The sequence below is a fragment of the Onychomys torridus genome, chromosome 2 (assembly GCF_903995425.1).
Source record: "Onychomys torridus chromosome 2, mOncTor1.1, whole genome shotgun sequence".
In the NCBI taxonomy this organism is placed as follows: Eukaryota; Metazoa; Chordata; class Mammalia; order Rodentia; family Cricetidae; genus Onychomys; species Onychomys torridus.
Window position 1 is genome coordinate 126,458,525 of NC_050444.1, and position 25,822 is coordinate 126,484,346.

At 34.2% G+C, this 25,822-nt stretch overlaps 1 protein-coding gene across 3 annotated transcripts in view; it reads left to right on the forward strand.

Moving 5' to 3' along the window:
* Positions 1 to 25,822, forward strand: part of Faf1 (Fas associated factor 1) — a 345,021-nt gene that overhangs the window by 125,741 nt on the left and 193,458 nt on the right. For all 3 annotated transcript variants that reach the window (XM_036177177.1, XM_036177179.1, XM_036177178.1), the window contains exon 7: positions 3,166 to 3,271. In XM_036177177.1, the coding sequence (XP_036033070.1) occupies positions 3,166 to 3,271 (106 nt within the window). The remainder of the gene's footprint in view (positions 1 to 3,165; positions 3,272 to 25,822) is intronic.

Genomic DNA, 25,822 nt, shown 5'->3' on the forward strand with positions numbered 1-25,822 from the left:
CAAAAGTTTATACTACTGCAGAATACTACTTGTGGATGCCAAGCCTTGAACACAGGTGTCTTTGTGTTACATCTCAGATCCAGACTTTAATACCTTGTCTCAGGATTAGGTTAAGGGAAATCCCAAATTTGAGATGCTTTTCCTGAAGCCTGCTCTGTGTGTGGACAGTGACTTGCTTGGAAGGGCCACTGTGGTGGTTTTCTGGGCTTTTGTCACAGGCTGCAACATTCTTGGAAGGCTGTGCCTGATCCAGGTGTAAGGAAGGGCTTCGGGAATTGCAATGTCTCTCTCCCTTGCTTTTGCCCCTGGGCTCAAGGGAAGGATCTTGTGCAGTTAACTTGTGACACTCGTGTCTACTCCTCCATTATACTGAGCCTTCTGTGTTGCCAGCATGTGGCTATCTTCTTTTTTTTTTTTTTTTTTTTTTTTTGGCCTTTGTGTACTCCTGTCTGGGCTTTGGCATGACTGAAGCCACTCTGATGCTTGAAACTGTTAATTTATTTGTTGTTGTTTTATACTGGTCTTTATTGATTTTTCTCTTTACCATTAATGTTCTTTAAATTGACTCCTACTTTGCTTTGTTTCAGATGTTGGAATGTTCTAGGGTTCCATCTTGATCTTTCTGTTTTTCTCTTAGTAGCTTCTTTCCTCACATGGTTTTATTTGGCGCAAAGTCTTATCTCCCATATGCCCGCATGCTTTGACTCTCCTCTTAGATCTCTTAAGTGCCCATTTTGTGTGTTTTTTGTCTTTTAGTTTTTTGTTTTGTTTTCTTAGAGAGAATGGAGCCATACATGGCTTAGGCTGGCCTCAGACTTGCCTTGTAACTGAGGATGCCCTTGAACTCTAATCTTTCTGTCTCTACTGTCTAAGTCTTGAGTTCACCTTTTACCTGGCTTTGGTGTTTACGTTCAGATGTATTGTATGTAACATTGAAATTACTTTTTGTGTGTCTCACATACAGTCAAGCTTAATTCATCTAAAACTTCACTCTCAATTTTCCTATTTATTTTTGATGAGTAAAAATTTCATTCTTTTGTCTGCTCAGACTGGAAATCTTGAGGTTGTATATTTCTCTTATTCTCCATCAGTAAATTATCAGTCATCTGCCTCTAACCTGTAGTTCGTATTTAATATTCTTACCACTTCTCCTTCTTTTCCTCACTCTTTTGTGAATTAATCCATGCCTCTATTCCCCCATCTCCAGTCTTCCTCTCCTTAGCTAGCATACACAGAGATGGAAATAGCAGCCAGTTCTTAGCATACTCCTCTTTCAACCCCTAGTAGCTTTCCTGTGCAGTGACTATGAGAGCCTGCAAAAGTGGACCTTTGCTGATGGCCTTTTATTGTGCCAACCTTGGTGTCTAGGTCTTTTCCCTGGAGATGCCATTCTCAGCTGTTCTGTTTACTGAATTTTCATGACCCTCTGTTGTCTTGTATCTCATGATCAGTTTTACTTTCTTCATGGTACACAGTACTCTCCAAGTTTACTTATTTATTTATTTGTTCTTTGTCCCATTTGCTAGAAATGTTAAGTTTCATGGAAACAAGGGCCATGTTTCTGTTTTTTTTTTTTTTTTAATTTTTTATTCCTCATTACTTCTCTAGAAACTAGAATGTTTTGACTATAGATTGGTATACAACAAACAGTGTCCAAGTTGTGTCCCCCCAAAAAAATGTGTATTCTGAGTGTTCAGTTCTAAGATCCTATTTGAATTTCAACTTGTGTGTACCTTCTCTTGTATGGATTACTTTTTCTCCTCATGGACTCTTTTACCCCTTGACCAGGGGCAGAGTTAAGCAGATTTGTCTCAGTTTCGTTGAACTTTGTTTCAGTTCTGCTGGCAGGGATGTATATGTGGCCCTATTAGATGGAGTTTTTCAAAGAACTATGTTTTTTTATTCAGATTGAATTCCTTTGCAAGGCATTGACCTAATGCTGCTTCAAAAATAAATACATAAATAAATACTTTAACTAGAATGATTGTTGTGTGACTTTGCTGTGTGAAAGACAAAGATGAATATGACTCTTACCTTGTGGAAGCTCCCAACTTGTTTATACTAAGTGAATATCTGCAGTGTACCACTGCTTAGGTACTAAAGATATAATAACAAATGTTCTTGCCTCAACAAACTTGTGTTTTAGTTGGATATAATTTTTTAAATTATTAGCAATATTTTATTATATCTATGTTTCTTTTGTATTTTTTATCTGTTAATAACCTGTGAACTCTTTGGCAGACAATAGGGTGAGCAGATTAAATGCCTAATTCTAATCTTTATTCTGTGTGTGTTTATCACATTGTTCCAGATTGTCAAAAGAGGAGCCAAGTAGGCCAGAGCTATGTTGCACACTCAGAATATTTTCCAAGGCTATAGCCATGGCAAAATTACCCCTGACAGGCAGTGAACATATTTGAACATAATAGCAATAGATTTTTATTAAATTACCGATGAAGATCATGTTTCTTAATATTGACATAAAGTTAAATCATGATATATTTCTTAATTTATGTAGCTGATTACATATTTTTTTTGTGTGTGTGTTTTTTATGCTTTTCTAACATTTGGGAACTTAGCTATAGGACTTTCAAAGTGTTGCTTTGAACTCTTCAATTCCTGAATTTTATATAGCTGGATCCTAAGTGAAAGCATTATTTTGGTATTCCAATTATAATTTTTTAGATTTCAGTGTCTTCTGAATTTTTTTGCCTAAAACATATTTTCTATTTTTATACAGCATTTGTAAGTATAAACAAATTTTATAGTTCTGTTCTAGACAGCTGTTTCGATAGACTTGAATCAGTCTTTCAGTACATTTGAATAAATATTTTAGGAGATATTTAATATCATTTGGCAAATAGACAATTGATTCTCTTAGAGGAATAAGAAAATAAACATCAATGTTTGTAGAAAGTATGTAGTATTTGAAGTATCTGCAATAAAAGTTTTAAAACACCTTGGTAGAGAAGGAGTTAACAGGTTAGCTCCCCTTGGTGGTTCTCAGCATGCTGTCCTGCCTTTAGGAGCTGAGAAGATGATAACATTGGGCCCGGACATGCCTATGTGGAAGTTAGGGTACTCCTGGGGTTTTTGCAGCTAGCTGTGAAGCAAGCTAGAACTTGTTCATCTCTGAGTTCCTTGTTTTTCTTTCAACCCTTTCAGTGCCCTGCAGGAATCATTAAATCAAAACTTCATGCTGATCATCACCCACCGAGAAGTCCAGCGGGAGTACAACCTGAACTTCTCAGGAAGCAGTACCGTTCAAGAGGTGAGTTATGTCTCACAGCTAAAGAATAAAGGTAGCTCATTATAGCTAATGTTGACCCTGTTAGAGAGGGCTTATCTGCATCTGGTAGAAACTCTCTTTATGTTTCATTATTAGGTTTTTAATTTTAATTAACTGGAGTATCAACGATTACTGTAGATACACTAAATGACTTGACCTAGAAATACAAATGTTGTAAGTGGGAACTCTTGATAATTCTTAAAACACTCTGCCTAAGAACAATTCATTATTATAAAAATATTTCATGGTTTTATAGCAATTATTTAAAATGTTAATTTGGACATTGTTGACAGCATATATTGTGGAATGTGTTTCTATTTTATTGGAAAGGTCACTCTCAAATGTGTCATGCATTTGTATCATATACTTCTGTTTTAAACAGGAATTTGAAGAGGCTTCTCAAGCAGCTCAATCCTACCTAGCTTTGGGCAGTGTTCATAAGATGTGGAGACTGTCATTTAGCTCAGACTATCTGGAAAGAGTCTGTTAATACTGTCTATATTTTCTTCACTCTGGGGAAAGAGGGCCACTGTTAGAGGCGGGGGGGGGGGGGACACCTATGAGAGAAGGCACCTTCTGGATATGTCTTTGGCCCCACCCATCTAAAGGCCAATGATTTCTCTTCTTAGGGGGGTGAGAAATGTTGGGGGCTTTGACAGAACTTCCATGCTTAGAAACATTAAAATAGTGACTATTTCATATTAACCTTCATAATTTATAAAACTTAACTTCACTTGATTTTTAACTACTGATTTTTAAATTAAATTTTTAAATTTTAAATCCCTTCCCTTCTCTCCTCCCATTCCCTCCTCTTCCTACTTCCTTTCTACCCCCAAATCTTACTACTGAATTTTAAAAGACTAGATCATGCTAAATCTTGGATTGCCACATAGACATTTAAGACCATATTGTTTAAAATAATTAATAATTTATCTTGAAAGAATAAGTCATTTTTTTAGAATTATACAAAAATGTTTGATAATGGCTACACTGCTAAGTTTTCTTTTTGACAAGTTTGATTAATGAGTTTTATCTTTTGAATTTGTCACAAAGGACTCCTTTTCCTGTTTATTTTCTCCATAATTACTTGAATAGCTATGATATAACTATTAATATTCAGCATTAATATTCAGCCTTTTCTCTGACTTCTGAATCTATCCATTTATTTTATTTATTTGAATTTTCTTCAATTTCATGCTTGTGTTGCCATTTTATTTTTAGCCTTTATAATGGGTATTTTAAGCACTAAATTTAAAATTTTAATTTCTTGAAAAGTCGTTTGTTTAAAACTGAAATATAATTCTGTATAGGATCTTTGATAATAAAATTTAAATTATATATGTGAACATTTTATTAAACAAGGAAATTTAGCTTCACAACAACTCCAGTTAAATAATAAAGCAAGATAAGAGGTAAATTTCACTATTGACATGTTTTTATTTGAAAAAGAACATAATGCATGATGGATAAATATAGGAATCACTTTGACACTGGATGAAATTTTTAATGGCTAAAATGTTGTGTGCAGTTTCTTCCATTCTCAGAACCCCTTTGCATTGCTAGTTTAACTAACTTGAGTGTGTTTCCACTTTCTCCCACAAGAGGGCAGAAAGTTCTATTAAGTAGATAGCCTAAAAATGCCACTCAGTGTTTTCAAATTAGCTTCTCTTATATTAACAAAAAGGAGCATAATGGCCAAGTTATTGTTTGATTTACAGATAATTGGCATATTGCAGCGAGGAGACTTAATTTCACCCTTTTAAATTAAACAGGGAGATTTAAAAAGACATAAAATATTCATTAATGTTCGGTGATTATAAAGTAGTGGCATATATTTATTTTGCCTTTATTACTGTTTCGATGGGAAAATACTGCAAATATTTCCGAAATCGAGTTGGCCATACTGACAAGTTGAAATGTTTAAGCAGTGTTAATGCAATCTGCTCACACCTGATATCCTATGCAGAATGATTTAAAATGACTACATCAATTATTAAAAGAAAATTTAAGATTCTGTAAATGTGCCATTGTGTGCCACAGTTGGCTGAAACTGTTCTCTGGTATATTATTTAGATTATCTTTTGATAGTGTCAAGGACTTGAAAACATTGAAATCCTTTTCTTACCATGTTTTAAATATCTCTTAAAAACATGTTCCAGAAGCATTTTTAATGACAAATATTCTTATGTATTCCTGGGTAATAGTTTTTCTTCCTCTTCTTTTTTTAATTTAAAATTGTATTTAAAAGAATATTTTGAAACACTGATTATTAAGAAAAAAATGTTGATTCTAAAGAAAATTGCTTTTTTGTGAGTAGACAATTCCACATGGGCTGCTTTATTTTGTGTAACTTTGAGCAAGGCTGTGGAGCAACTGGCTGAGCATAGCTCCCTGGCTTTTTCCTGGTCCTATGGGATCCTGTGCTGCTTCAGGAAGAAAAGTGTTCCTGTGGATACCTCGCAACCCACAGTGCCGTATTTCTTGCTAAGCGACTATAAATCAGCTTAATTGCACTAAAAGAGAAGTACAATCTTGAAAAAAATTTGTAGTTCTGGGTTAATACTAGTATTTTGTTTTTAATGTGAAAGCTTATTGAGGTTATATATCCTAAATTTTAAATTAATCTCTGTTACCAGTTTCAGGAATCTTCTTTGAATAATAAGCCAAAAATAAATCATGATCACTGTAATTAATAGAGTTTAACAGAATAGATTAAAAGCATCTGATCATTTTTTTCAATAGAGTAAATTATTTATATTTTCTAGCTAAAAATATTCTTAATGTTTTAAAAGTCTGAATTTTTAAACAAAGCTTTTACAGTATTTTCACTCAGAAAACTATTAAATGATTAAGACTGAAATGGGTACCAATTGTAACTATTAATTGAACAGAGTACATTTTTGAAAATATTGATTTAAGAGAATAGTGTTAAGATGCAGTTAGAATTTCAAATAAATTAAATAACACGTGGCTATGCAAGTTGGTGGTGATAAACTGCCAGTTGTACAAGTAAGTGTTTGCTCATCCTGTCTCTCAGCCGGTGCTTCACAATAGGAAGCACCTTTTCCTTTGGATGCCAGGTGAGGGGTTTGGTTTTAATTTCGCTTTTGTTTTAAGATCTTTTCAAGTCTTTTCACTTACATATTCTACATGAGGACATAGCAGTAACCTCTAAAGATGGTTAAGAAGGAAATAGTTGTAAGTAGTTATAAGAAGTAAAATCCTGATTTTTTTCATGATAACATAATACCTTATAAAATTATCAATATTCTAGTAACATTTGACAGCCTGAACTTTTTATCAATTTACACTCTGAATTGGATACTTATCACACTTCAAAGTACTGAAATTTCTTCAAAATTTAAACAGGCCTATCTTATTTTAATCAGTTTTCTACTCTTGAGAATTCCCAGTTTTAATCAATTAATTGTAAAGATTCTAGTAATTTAAAATTTGTGGTTTCAAGTGCACTTGGGGTGAGCTAACACAAGGGGAGAGGAAGACGGATTTGCCTCTGCAGATCCAAAGCCCAGGTGTGGAAAAAGGATATAAAGTCCCTGAAATCAAGCCAACTTTTTCTTGGAAACTGATTCTTTGTTGTCTGCCTTATTTTTGCAAAAGCTTCTGTTAGGCAAATATCTACTTTTTTGTAGGTGTCACACAAACTTAAGAAACATACACCTGACCCGAAATAACAAAGATAAGAAATCTAAGTCTTTTTAGTGCAGGATCATGGAGTATGACTTACTTATTTCAGTGAGAAGTGTGATGAATAGCTATTGGAATTATTTAAATCCTCTTCGTAGTTTCACTTTACCCCGGAATTCTCACTATTCTTATTAATGTTGATTTAGTTCTTAATGGGAATGAAAGGGGAAAATTGACAGCCTACAAAGCCATATCTTACAGGGAGCAAGTAGCACATTTCACTACTAGCACCATGTTATACAAACTAATGATTAAGTGGGAAGCCAATTGAGGTAGAATTGTATTAAGAAGTAATATAAGTAAATCATACCAATTCTTAAAAATAATTATGAAATCAGGATGTTAATTTGATTCTGAAAATGTAAACCGTTTGCTATTTGTGTGTTTGCTCTGTTTGTTCTGCTTGGTGCCTTCTCATCTTGACTGATGTGTGCTTTGGGTTGTTATTGGAGGCTGGTGGCTAGTAACTGTTTGGAAATTTGTAGTTCTTCACAAATTATATTAGTGAACACTTTTCTAGTAGTAAATAGGTTATAACTTCTTAACTGTTGTGACCTTTCTTTAAATGTTTTGAGGTATTAGGTGCCTTTTTAGGGGATTTGTTTGTTTTCCAATATGGGGTAGGGGACTCGTGGCAAAGAATTGAAGAAACAGTGAGGTAGCTGAGAATGCTCATATGCAAGAGGGTAAATTAAGTTGTGTGCTTACTTAATTAAAAAGTTTAAGTGGTTTGTTTTTACTTCAAGATAAGTGGCATATAGTAGCTCAATTAGAACGAGCAGTTTTAATTAGCATATATCATTTTAAAAAACTTAAAATAAAAATGACATCTTATTAAGAATGAAAGATACAATTTTTAATAACCAGGTAATTAATTCAAGCCGTTATTCAACTTTCAAGAAAAGGAGAATATGATGAACATGTATTTATTGGTTTCAGGTTGCATTTTCAAACAGATTTCTTTAATCATACTACTTCAAATGAACAAATAAATGGTGATTATCTTGAGATTTTTCTGTGTTTCTGTTGTGTCCCTTAGGAAATAAATTTAAGAAATATTTATGGTGTAGCTATTTAGAAATGTTTTTTTTCTTTATCTAGATATATTTTAGAATAATTTGAAAATGATTTAACAACAAAAGTATTTTCATCTGTATCTCAAATGAAAATGTAATTTTGTTAAAACTTAAGGGCAATGCTTTAGCCCTTTGTTACTTAAAATATTTTTATCCTAACATCTTAGTCTAACATATTCATAATTTATGCTTTGTGTGTTGATAGTTTTGAAATTCCTGAGTTAAGAGAGATTGCATTCAGTTATCAGAAACTAATAAACATAAGACATTTTTTATATGCAAGAAAAGGCAGAGAGTAAATAATTGCACTGGTGACCAATACTGTAATAATCCTGTTTTACAATATGCACTTGACAGGTTGTAATAGTGCTAATTGAAGAGACTAATTCACACTTGCTTCATTCTATTCAAAGGCAAAATCAGCAGCTTGTTTTGCTTTTGACCAGATGGTCCTCATGAACACCTACTGTGCACTTTAAGTGCTTTACTAGAATTACAAAGGCTGGGGGCTGCGTTCGACTCCAAATGATTTGGGGGGGGGGGACTTCTGTGCTCAATGGATTTGGTGCAAGTAAATTAATTCTAGTGGACCCATTACACACAGAGCCCCCTTTTCAAAGCTCTGAGCCTCCTCGCCTGCTCTGTAGCAATGAGAAAGAGAAAGAGAAAGGCAGATTACTGCAAACAGAAATAAAAAAAAGGGTATGAAAGGGAGAAAAGAGGCCTTGAAGCCTTTCATATCATTTGAGTTTTTCAAGTGCGTTATTTTTGGGGAGGGTGGATGTATGAAAAGCCAATTGGAGTTTTTTTTGTTTTAAAGTGCGCTATTTAAGCACCATGAATATAAGCGCAAGAGCAACAGTTGACTGAGTTTACTGTGGTGAAGCTTTGTGTCCGAGGATGAATCAAATTCATTATATTCAACTCTTTGTGTTTTAACATGAATGGAGGGTTAGTTTCACAAGACTGTGTCTGTTTAGGATAATTATAATTTAATATTTTCCTTTCATAAAGTTATCACTGTAGATGTCTAAAATTTTAATCAAAGCAGATTTTGTACATTGACTTTGAAGCACCCTGACAGTTTAAAATTCAAAGGAAAGCTTTTTTAGTTTTCAAAAGAAAAGAGAGGCTCATTCTAATGGCATTGAAGCAGAGATTATTATAACTAATTAGAAGTCACACATCTGTTAGCTTTTGGTTTGTGATTTATTTATGTATTTGTGAGTAAAACATATACTTTTAAAATACATTGTCATAGTGAAGCGGAATGATAAAATGTACTTAAAAAGGAACTATTAACTATTTTTACAAATTTTACAGTTGCATAAAATATTTAATGAAATAAAGGTGTATTGAGTATGACTCAATATCATACAATTAATAACCTTAAGCTGAAGTGTATTTTCACACAAAATAAATTCACAATTTTGTTAGTATATTTCTGACTATTAAATAATCATTATGAAATATTAACAAATGTAGTTTGTTCAAGTTTACAGTTATTCCTTAACATTAAAGATGTTCATGGATAATACTGTAATTTGGAATGCTACCACTGTAAATGTTTTCTTATGACAAAGTATGTAGGTAATATACAAATGATCACATTTATCCTTTGTTTTTGCTTTTTATGAGATAGCATCATACACACCTTTAAACTTAAACATGTCAGTTGTTTTCTCATGGTATATTTTTAGTGGCATAGATTATCTTTGTTAACTTCATATTACTGACATTCTTATTTAAATCCTTTCTAATAATAGCTATTAATAAAGACAACAAAATCATACTAGGAGTATAGTTGTAAATGTCCTATAGTCTTTTTAAGTTTGTAATGCTTCTGTAATGCTGGAATGTGCATTTGAATAGACTTAATATACTGGTAAGTATGCCTTTATGTCTGTGTTTTAATTATATGCTTAGAAAATAAAACATCAAAAAATAAAACTAACCACAGATATTGTTTTACTTTTCAGAACCACAAAAATTGTTATTTCTTAGACTTTCAATTGAAGAGGGTAGCATACTCTCTTTGGTACTTAAAAGAAACTTTATTACAGTGGTTATTACTTTGGGATTTTTGTATAGAAATTATATTTGGAGGATAAAGAAAAATAAAAGAATTTTTTCAAACCTTCAACAAACATACAGTGAAATTTGTAAATAATAAGGTGCTAATAAATTTGTATCCTTGGGAAGAAAATATTTCAAGAAAAAATGAATTAAGAAAAAAATTAAAATAAATAAATGTGAAGTTACTGAACTTTTGTCTTTTTTAAATTGTAGATAGAGTAAAGAACTGGTGTTAGAATCAGCACCTCAGTTAGAAGTGGTTTGATCATGACTGTGTAGTCATTTGCTTAGGTGGGGCCAGTTTTTGGCTGAGCAGAGATAGTGGTCGGATGGATGGATGGATAAATAAATGAATAATTGAATGAATGAATAAATAAATAAATAATTTTAGTATTCAGTTGTTACCCCTACAGTGTCACATATATGATTACCTAGGGTTGGGAAAGCCTGCACATTTCATCATGGACCTCTGGAGCACCATATTACTCAAAATGTGAAACTTTTTAACATTTAAGTATACTCCAGCCATATAGTAAATAATAAAAGCAAAGAACCAAATAAACAATCAAGAATTAAAGGGTGGATAAATGAATATAAAATGTTAATAAACACAAGTGGGCTAAGACTAGGTATATTAAGGTAAGTTCTACTTATAGAAAAATCACATCCGTATTTATCAATATAAGCCAAAAATTATTTGAACACAACCTCCTAAAATACCAAGCTATAATATTTTTCTTTCATCCGATGTGACTCAGCACTATGTAGTCAAAGAATTATTCTTTTCAAACATCATCAGTCTGATGAATACACTTTGAGGAAAATTCTGTTACCTCGTTATAACCCCCCCCCTTTTTTTTTAAAAAAAGAAAAAAAAAAAAAGAGACTAAAAGCTCACAGCAAACAATGTATAAATGACAAAATGTATTCCTTGCTTTGTGGTCATTGCGTGACCAGACAGTAGAGCACTGGATTGCTCTGAGGTTTTACAGCTGCAAGGCAAAAGCATCTGTTCATTGCAAAGCCGTCATTGTTTAATTTTGACACTGACTTTTCCATGCATCTTGTACCAAGCACTGGATTAGATGCCACTAAGATGAAATTTGTTTTAAGTTGCTCCTAAAGTGCAGCTGTCCCTGTATGTGGCCTTGTAGCTTAACCAAAATAGACAGACGTAGGATCAATCAGAATCTTTGTACAAGGTCACTTGACCAGGCTAAGAGAAGCTCAGAGGAAGAATGGGAATGCTCTTATTTATTGTGAATAACTGTAAAACTACTTTCCCGGGCCATTTAGTGTATATAGAAGTATCTTGACTGTTTAAGGGCAATACAACCTTTATTAAATATTGAACTTTTAAAAGTGGAGTATAATGGTTGAGTCTTTGAGTATCCTGATTACATTAGCTATTCTTCCACAATAATTTGCAGGAGAGAGGGTTCAGTTTATTGGTCTCTTAAGTAGTAATTGACTGAAAATAAAATTCATTCTAAAATCACTCAGCTAAATTCTTGAAAAGAGAACATTTTTATAGAATGATAATTTTTCTTTAATGTTTCAAGTGAATGAAAAATGAAAGAGCACTCCACTTCCCAAGTTTCCTGGGATTGTGTGAATTTCTACCCAGCTGGTCCAAATTGATTGATACAGGGCCAAATATTTGTCTGCCTACATTTCAAAGTCTATAATTTGCTAATGAATTGTGGTAATAATCTTTCATCATACATGAAAGATTTAGCCAAACAATTTGCTAAGTATGTATTTTGATCATAAGATTTTTGGACGTACACCAAGCTTTACATCTATTTTACAGCTAATGCATGGGGGTAGTGGGAGGGCAATTGGAAAAATAGTACTGAACATGGATATTGATGGGAAGGGATGAAGGAGACAAGAAAAGAAGGTACCTTGGAAAAGAATAATGCAGAGAAAGTACTATGAGTGACAGAAAAAAAACCCAAACAAACAGATTATATTTGCACCAACACTACAAAATTGAATTTTAAAAGATGCCAACATAAATTTAACCTGCAGTGTTAAAAAATGTTGTATCCAATGTGTATTAAGATATTCTCATGCTATTTTGGTTATAGCAATTCCACTCATTGATTATGAACAATTTCCTAGAAACTTGGTGTTAAAAAGGTCAGATGTCCACTTGAAGGCATAACACTTAAATCCAAGGAGTTGTAAGGGCAAATTATGTTTTAAAAATGTGATTTTTCCAACTCCAGAAGAAGCTTCTGAAATGACTGCAGGCATTCAGAGAATATATTTCCCTCTAGAACAAACATTGTGCAGAGGATAACTAGACTTAGCTTTCTGGGAGGATAATGTGGTATTAAGTAACTTCTGCTCGAAGTAAACATGATAGGTGAGCATAAAATGTACTGTAGAAGAAGTCCAGGATTGCGTTATGAAGTAAGAAGGCAAGAAGTTATTGAGCATAAGTCTCTGCCGTGCGTGAAATTTCCCTTTCCTGTTAGCAGTCAGTGGGGCTATGACTTCTATTTCACTGATTCAATCAAAAGTGATTTCCTAGTGTCAGTGGAGACAATATTAAATAATAATATATTTCCCTTGTCAGCCATTTGTCTCTCAAAACTTCATACAATAGTAGGTAGTTTTAAAAAATAAAATGAGAAACAAGCAAATAAATAGAACACCTTGTTCTGTAGAAAGAAAGTATCTATCTTCAAAGAAAGGGAGATAGATTTTTATTTTTATAGATTTAAACGAAAAGTACCAGGAATTTTTATATACCTGCTAGGCCTCTTAAATATGTAGTTATCATACCTTCATAGCATTAAATTGTATTCATTTATATAGTTATCTTTCTATTTTTGGTATAGGTCAGTAAATCCATGGTGGCACTACTAGACAATCTTGAAATATTTAGAAAAGTTAGAGATATGTTTCTTACTCCAGTTTTATTTTTGATGTATTTGAAACTTTTTTTGACACCCTTTTTTGACACTTAACTCTTTATTATTTTAATGTCATAATTCTTATAGGCATATTGATACCAGATAGTTACTATAGTAAACATTAATAAGTTTTTGATTGGGGATTCTTACTTATTTCTTCCTTGTATTATAGAAGAATTTCATAATAACTGTGGAGGAAAAGTAGCATGAGAATCACCCTTAAATGAATATAATTAATTTTGTGATAGTGTAAGGCCTCTGAATTTTTATGAAAACTCAATTTCCAAAGTAAGTTGCTAGAGTTATAGATGATATTAAATGCAAGCTTTGTTATTGGTATTGACAATAGTGTTTTAGATATTATTATCCAAAGCACTTAAAGTTATATGCCTGCGCTTATGTGGTGAAAACGTACCTTGAAAAAGATATGTTTACTGTGTCACATAATTATCATCATCATATAATTTAAATATTGGCTTATTTTATTTTGAATTAATCTGTCACATTGTAAAAAGAGAATTTTAATTAAGTACATTTTATTTTCTTGCTCATCAAATTATATAACAGTACACATGTACATACACATGGGTCACTTTAAAATGTAAAGTACCAGGAATATAGTAAAATATCTTAAGAATCCTGTTTTATGCTAATTTAAATTTTAGGTGAGACTTTTATATGAAATGGAACAAAATATAAAGTGAATGTAGTTCGTAAGTTAGCATGCATACATGGCAGAACTCAAAGCAGATGTTGGATTCACAGTATTTGTCTTTGTGATACATATCCTTTCTTGCCCAAATGTAATGTGGATTTCTAGGAACTGATTTTGGAGTTGTGATACTTGCTTTTTCTTTTTTCTTTTTAGTGACTTCACTTATTCTTTGTTCTCTGAAGGGACAAATTGATTTGTGAAATTTCCCAAAGTAATTTCAAACCATTATTGTGAGCCAGGTAGTTATTCAATCTGAGTGGTTAATTCTGTGTTATTCAGGTTAGATGTCTCTTTTCTGAGTGTTCTCTTTGTGTATATATCAGATATGCCTCATCCATTTGCAGTTATTTCGTTATTTACTTATTTCCCTTATTTGACTGTATGCATCTGAAACTAGGAAAAGTATCAGTTGTTTCTCTCTTAATGTCAGGGCCTCACAGTGAAATGGTCATAAAATAGGTGAACTTAAAGAATAACTAAATTAGGAAAGAAAAGTCTGTTAAGCCATGAGATTATTTTTCCTGAGGCATATGAAAGTATTTATGAGTAGTTAAGCTTTTTGAATATTAATGTTGAAATAAGCATACTTTTAAAACATTTAAAGTTTAATTTTGATTTGTATGGGTTTCATTGTGATGTTTTCATATGCAGTTATCATTATACTTCGTACTCATTGGCTACCCCCTTGGACACTCCCATTCTTCCTCCTCTTCTCCAATAGTTACCCATCTGTCTTCATGGCACATGCATTCCATTAACCTTTTGTTTCTCCTCCTTCCTATGGACCACTTCCTCACCTTTTATAGTCTCCTTCCTACTTTCATATTCTACACAGGCACACTTTCATACACTCTCACAGATACACATATATGTATACTTAAATATATATTTAAATCTGTATTCCTTATATAAGAGAAACATGCAATATTTGTCTGAGTCTGGCTTATATTGATTAACATAATAATCTCCAGTTCCTTCTATTTTTTCTTCATATATCATTTCATTCTACTTTTCAGCTGAAAAGAGAAAAAATAATTAAGATATTATTTATATGTACCACATTCTCTTTATTCATTCATGCTGTCCATATGTTGATGGACATCTAGGCTAGTATCATATCTTATGATTAGTGCAACAGTAAACATGGATATTCAAGTATTTCTGTGGTATGCTGACTTAGAATCCTTCAGTTATATGCCCAGGAATGTGTCTAGATCAATATGGTTATTCTTGTTTTGCTTTTTCAAGGAGCCTCCATGTGGACTTCTATAGTGACTGCATAAGTTTACATGCTCACAAGCACTATGATCTGTGGAACTAGATTACTGTTCCTCATGCCACTAAAAATTTATGTAATAGCCATCTATCATTGAGTGGCCTCGCTTTCATTTTCCATGTTTCGAGGTTTTCATATGTAAATTGGCAGTAGCTTTTGCTACCAAAAATAGGTTTCTAAACTTTAACACATGTGTACAGCTTTTCTGCTTCATTGAATTTTGTATAAAGTCTCAGCATTTCTGTTCTTTTGTTTTCTACTTTTCCCTCTCATCAGCCTTGGCAAATATATATATTTTTAATATGGACCCATTAATGCTCATACATTGTAAGTTTGGTCACCAATGTGATCAAGTAAGAGGTGGCATTATAGAACTTTTAACATGCTGAGAGAGGCTAATGTAAGGTGATTAAGATATTATGTTTGCTGTACTTAGAAGGAATTGACATAGTTCTTGCAAGGTGAGAGAGGATATGGAGAGAAGCACTAATCCATGGGCTGTTGCTGTATGTAAATAGGTTATTATATCACCATGCTTGATTTAATCCTTGAGTTGTTATTTAAGGGATCCAGTGTTTAAGTAGAATCTAAATCAGTGTTCCCCCCTCCCTCAAATAACAAATAATATTTTTATATTAAAATGGACTTTTGGCTTTTTATATTCATATTCCAAATCCACCAAGACATTATAACTGATTTTACATATGTAAAAAGTCTGTAATATATAGGATTTTATGAAATTGAGATTTGAACTTGTACTAAGTTCAAATTCTATGTGTGTATCAAGACTGCGGTTTCAGCATCAGGAGTGGTGTATAGATCAGAAGTATTAGTTTAAAAAGCTCAGAAATGTAACCTTACATTTTTGGTCAGTTATTTTCACCCAATATAATTTAATGATCTTTTCCATCAACCCTTCATCCCATATAGAAAAATTAACTTAAATTGGATTGAATCAGGGGACTGTACTACAAATTCTCATTTCTATGTGTTTCTGTGTATGCATACAAGTAGGGGTGCACATGGAGACTGGGAGTCAGCATTACATGTCTTTCTCAACTATCTCTACCTTATTTTTTTGAGGAAGGGTCTAGCAGTAAAATTGCTCCATTACTTGGACGGATGGACGGACGGACGGGGACACACACACACACACACACACACACACACACACACACACACGCGCGCACGAGTTTCTTTAGTTTTTACTAATCTTAACAAAATTTGTTCTTTTGATAATTTTTATTCATTTCAGTGGCATCAAGAAATAAATCACATTGAGTTTAACCTTCACTCTTAGCCATCTCAGAACTGTGTCTTCCTGAAGTGAAACTCCATCCCCATTAAAAACTAAATCCTCATTATGTTCTTCCCACAACCCCTAGCAAACCAGCCTTCTCCTTTCTTTTCCTAAGAACTAGATATTATATATAGCTCATGTAACAAGGGCTTCTGGTTTCTTTTTTTTTTTTTGGCTTATTTCACTTAGCTTGGGGTCGTTCATTTTGTAGCTTGTGTTAGAATCTATTCCTTTTTGAGGCTGAAAACATCTTGTTATGTAAATATAACGTTATGTATCCATTGATGGAAAATCAGGTTGATTCTGCCTTTTGGCTGTTGCTGCAGATATGATGTACACACATTTCTGAGACCCCATTTCCAAGTTTTGGGAGAATATATAAAAAGTAGAATTGCTAGATCAGGAAATTCTGTGTTTTCAGTTTTTAAAGAACCATTTCTTAATAACAGTGGTTGTCTGTATTGTTTTGTATTATCAGTGGTAATGAATAAATATTTCAGTTTTTCCAATTCCAATATGTGTTTTCTGCATTTTAAAAAATAATAGCTATGTCTGGAGAGATGATTTAATGATTAGAAGCACCAGATACTCCTGTAGAGGACTCAGATTTGTTTCTCATTCACATGAGTTTGATTAACACTTACATGGCAGCTCACAACCACCTGTAACTTCAGTTCCAGGGGATCTGCTGCCCTTTTCTGGCCTCCTCAGGTACCAGGCACATGTGGTGTACATACATACATGCTGGCAAACTCTTATACACATAAAAAAATCATTACAGTTAACCATCCTTCTGGACATAAAGTGGTATTTCATTGTGATTTTGCTTTTCATTTTTCTAATAGCTTATAATTGGAAGAACATTGTTTGATATGTTTGTTACTTATTTTGGTGGAATATCCATTTAAGTACTTTTCCTCTTTGGGTGAGGGAATTCTTTCTGGAGTGAGAAAAATGATCTTGAATTAGTGATGGTTAATGAGAACTTTGTGAGTGTACTAAAAATAGCTGAATTGTTCATTTAAATGTAGAAAGGGAATGTGGAATTATAGCAAAGGTTTACAAGAGAGCTACACTAACAAAATGGAAATTGTCCCAAAAAGGAAGATTATAACAAACACTTAAATGGTGACATGCAGATAAAGGATAAGATCACCAGTTTCTGTTTGGTAAGAGTTTAAAGTAAAGACAGTCTGTTTTTCCTTTCTGTTGAAGTAAATCAAGAAAATTCTTTACTTTAAAATTATTAAGCATTACAAAGTTTTTTGGAACCACATTTCATAAGCATTTGGGCTAAATATATGAAAGGTTACATTTTTACTCGATCTTTATTTTAGGGCTTCTGTTGCACTAGGGGAGTAGCATTTCAAGAAAATCAGCGTCAACTTTTGTGTGTAACAGATATTATCATGAGAGACTTTGCATCACCATAGAGTTTCTGTGACTGATCTTGCATTTTGCCTCCATCAATATTTCTGTCATATTGTAGTAGATATATATTTGATGATAGAGTGAACACTCTGTATGAAGAATAAAGATATTGATTAGCCTGTTTAAAAAAACAAAACAAAACATTTTTATGGCTGCAGTGGTGCACACCTATAGTCCTAGTACCTGGGTGTGAAGTGAGACTGGAGGATTGTTTCAGCGTGAGTTCCATCAGGGTCAAGTCAGGCAATGTAGGAAGGCCTTATATTAAAAAGCAAACAAACAGCTGCTTTATTCCTCTGCTGTCTGAGCTCTCTTCAGTGACTGAACATTCAAACCTAGTATACATTTTGAAATGGCCGGTTGTCCAAGATTATAGCTTCTTTGTGCTGCATAGTATTTTTAGGTTTATTTAGAAATCAAGGTTACTAAGCATGTTTCCAAAACATAGTATACATGACATTTTGTCTATGCTCGCCTTGTTGAGTTGCTTCTGCTCTGGCTTTGCTACCTACTAAGCTTTGGTATCTTGCTTATCTGACTAACCCACCTTTCAATATCTATGTTGGGATTTAGCGTGAACCTCCTCAAATTAGCTGAAAGATTTCCCTTCACATCGAAAGAGGTAACTGATTAATTCTCCCTAGTCAGAAATAGTATCAATATAAATAAAGTGTAATGTCTAGGGTCTTTGAAATATTATTGTAAAATTACTGTATTAAGACAACCGGTATTGCTGTTCTAGCAAGAATCCTATCACTTGGATCAACAGCATTTATGTAAAATGTGTTTTATTTTTTAAGTTATTTTTGTGTGTGATGTTTATGATGTTTACACGTGCATGTATTCACGTTTGAACACACAAGTGTGGGGCGGTAAGAAGAGGACAGACTCAGTTCTCCGCTCTGTTTGAGAGTCTCTTGTTTTTCACTGCTGCATTTGCCAGGCTTCTGTCCCAAGAGCTTCTGGGAATTCTGTCTCTGCTGCTTGTCTTGCCCTGGGGTTTTTGGGATTATAGCCATGGTCTGAGTAGTCCAGACTCAAGTCCTCACACCTACACAAGTACATTACCTGCTGAGCCATCTTCCCCTCCCCTAACATTCATTTTAAATGCAACTTTGAATCATTGCAAATTTTGATTTTTTTCCCCAAGATATCCTTTATAGCCATAATGTTTTCTTCTAATAAACTATGTTTTCTGATAATGCTATGTGATTTCTTGTCATCAAAATTGGAAATAATTTGTAATTTCTTTTTAAATTTTGAAAACGGTAAATGTGTTCAAATCTTTTTCATTTTTGTTTTTCTTTTCCTTCGAGACAGTCTTTCTCTGTGTAACAGATCCCTGAATGGCCTGGAACTCACAGAGATCCGCCTGCCTCTGCCTCATGAGTGCTGGGATCAAATGTGTGGGCCACCATGAGTGGCTCCATATTCAAATTTTAACACCTAGAGTGTTAAATACTAGAAATAGCAACTTGCTCTGAAATCATGTTTTGTGGTTTATACACAATTGCTTGGAGTATCTGAAATCCCTGTCCAAAACGTTATTGTAGTAGTATGTAGTCAGTGTGTAGGTAATCTACTTTCATAGGCAGGGAGTTAAATAAACTAATCAATGAGCAACATTTTTAAAGTTTATTATCTCTTCTCATTTTAGTCATTCCATTAAATGTTTTGTTGGAATGATTTAAGACAGAAAATATTTGACACATACCTTTCCCTTGGTTTTCTTGAGAGAACAAAAGCATCCAGACAGTTCTAATTAGGTGCAAGTACACTCTTTTTCTGAAGATGCATTTTTAGTTTTTCAGCTACTGGATTCTACTCTGAAATAAACTTTATTCTAAGCATAGTGTTTTGTTCTGTATAATGAATGTATGATCAGCTTGCAACTGAAGAAGCAGCTTCCTGTTACCATATATAATTCCTTCCTTCCTTCCTTCCTTCCTTCCTTCCTTCCTTCCTTCCTTCCTTCCTTCCTTCCTTCCTTCCTTCTTCCCTCCCTCCCTCCCTCCCTCTATCCATCCATCCCTTCCTTCCTTTTTTTGGTTTTTTGAGACAGGGGTTCTCTGAGTAGTCCTGGCTATCCTGAAACTTGCTTTGTAGACCAGGCTGGCCTTGAACTCACAGCCTCCACCTCCCGAATGCTGGGATTAAAGGTGTGCGACACCATGCCTGGCATATAATTACTTTCTATTGATCAAGCACTAGTAGATTTCACCTAAGTGCTGTGTTTAAGTGTTCTAAAAAGGAAAAAGTCCACCAGAGACACTTTTATACTGATCTAACTTTCTTGGAAATGAGTTGAAACCTTCAGAATTCTGATCTACTGCATTGAGTAGTTGTTTGGACATCTTACTTTGATATTAAAGTTCTTAGACTCTGATAGATTTTCCTGTTTTCTAAGTAATATGATAGAAAACTATGAAGTACTGCTTGGAACCATCTTTTTAACTATACTTTCTCTAAGTAATGTGTGGTAGAGAACAAAATGTTAAAGAATATTTTGTGATAAAGCTGCCAGTGGCTCTCTAACATTAGTTTTAAAAAACATTTTATCAGTCTTATCAGTCTGTTAGACACTATCAGAACTAAATTTTTATTTTCAAATTGGAAAAGGTTATTTTACTATTTTAATTCCCTTATTCAGAATCATGGGGAAAAAAGCTAATAGTCTCAAAAACTTGCTGTGTATACTGTAAAAGCCATTCTTTTATTACTTAGATTCCCCCCAACCCCCAGGGCAAGCTATTAATTACCTGGATGCAGAGATATACTGTCCAAGCTCTTGAACTTTATTCCTGTTTGGTTGTTCTCCAGCAATGGACTGTAAGGCATTTTTGGTAGTGTTATTAATTGTATTAACTGTTAGGATCTGTGGTTCAGATTCTACCAAAGTAAATTCACACATGAGTTTTTTAGTATTTGCACTCACAATGTTAGTGACATTGCAAATATATAAAAAATATATAGAAATTGCTTCTTTTCTCATTTTACATTTGTGACCATGTGCTTACATTTTAGCTATATTGTGTTATGCTTTTATAATCATCCATAAAATATTTGAGTAGTACTGAATTGAAATACAATAAAAATAAAGAGAATTCATTGAAAATTATTTTTTTCAACCATATATGTCATATAAGTAATAAATTTTTAATGATAGTAGACTAAGTTGCAATATTAGGGATGTAGAATGAATCTGTGAATGCATTTCAGGAACTGGAATATGTAGAGAGAATTCTTTGTTATTTTTAAGAACAAATTGTGACCCAGTTCTTAAAAAGACAGTATTCAACTGTGGCTTTAATGCAGTTGTGAATCCAGTACTTAAAAGCCAGCTTACTCATCTGTGGCTTTAATGCAGAATTATAAATATAAAATTCTCCTATTTGAATTTAGAAACTTGAGTCTTGCTTTGTGGCTCACTACCAAGTAATCGTTTGTACAGTTTGGAAAGAGGACTGCCACTTCTCATATTCAGACAATCTGACTTTAGAATCCACACTCTGCCTATACTGGGAAAGAGTGAGAACTTGAAAAAATCCACTTAACTCTGAACTTGTTTCCTACTGTATCAGGACAGGAGATACAATGAGTTCTGTTTTCGGTTATTTTTACTATAATACGATTGCATCTTTTCTCTGCCTTTTCCCTTTGTTCCCCCCAACTCCTTGCAATTGTGGAAGAGGGGGCAGAAAGATTGTTAAAACCAGAATTTATTCAGTTTAAAAGCCTGGCTTTCCAGCCAAGATGTTATTCACCTAATTTAAGTCCATTCTTCATTCTTTACCCCTACTTCTCACCATCCTCTTCTAGCTTAACTCCAGCAGTAGCCCATTACATTAATTTGATTCTTATATTTCTAGCCCAATCTAATCTTCACATAGCAATGTGAGTAGTATCCTTATAAGATTATTTATTTGAAATCTCTTAATTTTTTCCTTTTGTTAATTTATTATATTTGAGTTTTAATTTTACACATCAGCCATGGGTTCCCCTGTCCTCTTCCCTCCCGCCCCCACTCCCACCTTCCCCCCAGCCCCTCCCCTCCATTCCCATCTCCTCCAGGCCAAGACTTCCCTGGGGATTCATTTAAACCTGGTGGATTCAGTCCAGGCAGGTCCAGTCCCCTCCTTCCAGGCTGAGCAAAGTGTCCCTGTGTAAGCCCAAGGTTCCAAACAGCCAGCTCATGACAGGTCCGGGTCCCACTGCCTGGGTGCCTCCCAAACAGTTCAAGCCATTCAATTGTCTCACTTATCCAGAGGGCCTGCTTCAGCTGGGGGCTCCACAACCTTTGGTTCATAATTCATGTGCTTCCATTTGTCTGGCTATTTGTCCCTGTTCTTTTCCAATCTTGGTCTCAACAATTCACACTCTTACAGTCCCTCCTCTTTCTCGACAATTGGACTCCTGGAGCTCCACCTGGGGCCTGGCCAAGGATCTCTGCATCCACTTCCATCAGTTATTGGATGAGAGTTCCAGCATGACCGTTAGGGTGTTTGGCCATCTGATCACCAGACTAGATCAGATCAGGCTTTCTCTCAACCATTGCCAGCAGTCTACAGAGGATGTATCATTGTAGATTTCTGGAGAGCTCTCGAGCACTCTGCCTATTCCTGTTCTCATGTGGTCATCATTTATCATGGTCTGTTATTCCATGAGTAGTATTCTTAAAACGTATTAGGCTGGAGATGTAGCTGAGTAATCGAGTACTTGCCTAGCAGGTTCAAGGCCTCATATTTAACACTTAACACTGTTAGAAAATGAAATGTGTTTATCCACTTTTAGACCCACTGTACTATCTTAGCCAAAACAAAACTCAGACTCTTTAACGCCGACTATAGAAGTCTCATATGAGCTAATGATTTCACATGATCTGGTCTCTTTCTGGCATCATATTTTGTTGTTGTTGTTGATTTTTTTTCCCTTCACTTAACCACCATAAAATATTACATTGGCTCCTTTATTTAGATGTACAAATCTCTGTGTGTCTCATAATCTTTATTCCTGCTGTTCTTTCTACCTGGGACATTTCTGTGACCAACTCCTTATTCTTCAGATCTCATATCTTCTTCTTTGAAGAATCTTATTTGTCTCCCATCTGTCCCAGTCTAACTCGGTTTCCATTCCTTATTAGCTTTTTTTTTTTTTTTTTTTTTTTAAATTAAACATAGTTTACTTCTGTCATAGAGAAAGGACCACAACTTATAATTCTGTTTACATACCAACAAGACCATCTCAATCCTTGGTACAACCTTAGCACCTACTTGAATGGCTGCAATAAAATTATACTGACTTTAAGAACCTCTTGAGTAAACCCACTCTATTCTCTTATGTTGATCTAGCACTTTGCACTCTATCTGTAACCTCCTAACTGACCTTGAATAGTTAGTTATTCAGCTCCCTGTGCCTCAGTTTTTCATCTCTGAGATAGTGATGTATCTCAGTATGTTTTTTTATAAATAATTATATTAATGCAATTAAAACTTAACACAATACTCGAAAATAAAGCACTCACTTTTAAAAATATTAAAATAAAAATCAGGAAAATCTTTTAATGCAGACTTAAGCAGAGAATGGAAGATGAAGAAGATAGGGAGGAAGGAGAAGAGGAGAGAGAAAGGAATGGGCAGGTTCAGGAATGATAAATGGTGTGGATTCCTCAAGAGAGGGTGTTCAGCACCCCTTGGTCCCTGGTTCTGGCCTCTTCCACCTATAAAACAATGATGATTATTCTCTTTGTTTCTGAGTGTTGTATAAACTTCTTTTTCAGCTGCTTTTATCCTCCATGTCTGTATCTAAATGCTGTTAAGGCCATTCTTAAACCCTCCCCTCCAGAGAAAAAATGACTTTCTTTTTCCTCTTGACTTTTCCCTTAAGAGCCTGACTACAGAAAGGAAATACTCAGTAGTTAGGTCTCTTGCTGTGTGCTGAGCATCTAGTTTAGCAGCTTACAGCAAATAGATGATTTGCAGGTAGAATTTTTCTCCGAGGAGGTAAACTTATTAAAAATGAATTAGTAAGTGCTTCTGTTAGACTTTTCATCATAACTAAGGCATTAGAAAATTACTTAAAAGAAGGAACGGTTTATGCTGGTTCATGGTTTCAGAAGTTTCAGTCCGTTTTCACCTTGTTTCTAAGGTTATGGGAAGCACAACACCATGCTGGAGAGAACATTGCAGATCAAAACTGCTTACTTCGTGGTGCCTGGGAAATGGGATGAATGAGGCCAGGGCAAGACATCCTTCAAGAAATCCTCTTTTTAGGATTTCTTTCAAATAGGCATTACCTTCTACAATTTGAGTCCTCCCAGAAGTCTGTTTAAAATTTGACATCACAGGATTAATCCATTGGTGAAGACAGAACCCTCATGATTCATTTCTTCTGGACCTAACCTTCAAGTATGGCTTGTGTTTGAGACAAGGCCTTCCATACCTGAGCCTTTGGAAGGGCACTTTAAATCTAAACCAGTCTGTAACAAACACCTAAGTGATGGATAATGAGGACTGAGGTTAGGTTTACCTATATGGTTGAGGGATGGCTTATAGGTCTATCTGTTATAGAGTTGTGGACACATGATAGTTTATTTTTTTAAGTTTTAAAATGTTTGAATAATAAGTAGTGCATCATAAGTCTATTGCTAAGCAGCATAAGCTGTTTGCTTTTCTCTGGTTTCTTCTTTTGAGCTAGTTTTCTTGTCACTGTATCTACAGTGAGATGCAGTAGCAGCTACATACAGTGGGAATAGTGTCTTTCTTCTGCGGGTTGTAATGTTAGTAGTGCCATTTAAAATTTGCATTTTCTATTACATGAAAAATCTTGATGCTGAATTAACTGAATCAGCTTTGGTCATGAATTTATCTTTAAACAAATAACTGGTGGCGAAGGAGGATAATGATGTTATTAATTTTGAAAGATGGGGTGAGCCAGATCATTTTAAGTGTAGTAGGATGCCTTTAGAGGTTTTAAATAGGGAAATCACACTATCCTGGTGTGTTTTTAGAGAATGCTGTTGTATATAGATTGCAGGAGGCAAAAGTGAGTGACAGAGATCACTGAGACAGTGTTATATTCCAGCTGGGAGATGATATCGGTCTTGTTATGGATGAAAATAGGTGGGTGGCAAGCTCAAGGGGGATGATGATGATGATGATTTATAGATTTTTAATTTAAATGATTGAGCAAATGGTAGTATTTTATTTCTGAAATGAAAGAAAACTGTATGGAGATAGTTTCACTCATGATATATTATCTTTTCATTGTCTGTTGAATAACTGAGTGGAAAAGTAGGAAGGAACATCAGTTGCACAAATCTGTAGGTGCTGCTTTTATCATCTGTAACGTGGGTGGAGAAATTGCCATCTCTTTAATAGGGTTGCTGGGGTATGTGTTGTGTAAGAAAGTGTGTGGGATTGGATGGTTAGTTAAATCAATAAAGCAATGAACGAGGTTGATAATTTGAATCTTATATCTATACCTTTTAAGTAAACAGAACTGGCTTCATCAGTGATGTTGCCACATGTAGTGGTGGTCAAATACTGTGTATTGGTCGTCATATTGTTACATAAAGGATCTTCTATATAAAGATTATTTTTAAAATGTTAACTCATTTTGCTTTATAGATTGTTCAGTTCTTGCCCTCTTCCACATGTCTTGCTCATAAAAATTGTGGGTTTTTTGAAGTGTATAGGCTGTGGAAGCAAGTCATATGGTGAAAACTGAGTGGAGCAATGAAGGGCTTGAAGTCAGTTGTTAGTTTTGAATGGATAGCAGCTTTATAAAATAGCCTTAAACTATAAAAATGTAAGTTGGTATTTTCTCTTTTAGTTAACATGTTTGGTCGGATTTGTTTCCCAGTACTCACTGTTCTAAAATTGATCTAAACGGAGATAAGGACATTGTCATATAAATTCGGATTGATAACAGAAAGTGTAACAACAAGCTGGAGAGATGGCTCCCAGGTTAAGAACACTGGCTGCTTTTCCTAAGGTTCTGAGTTCAATTCCCAGCACCCACAGGGT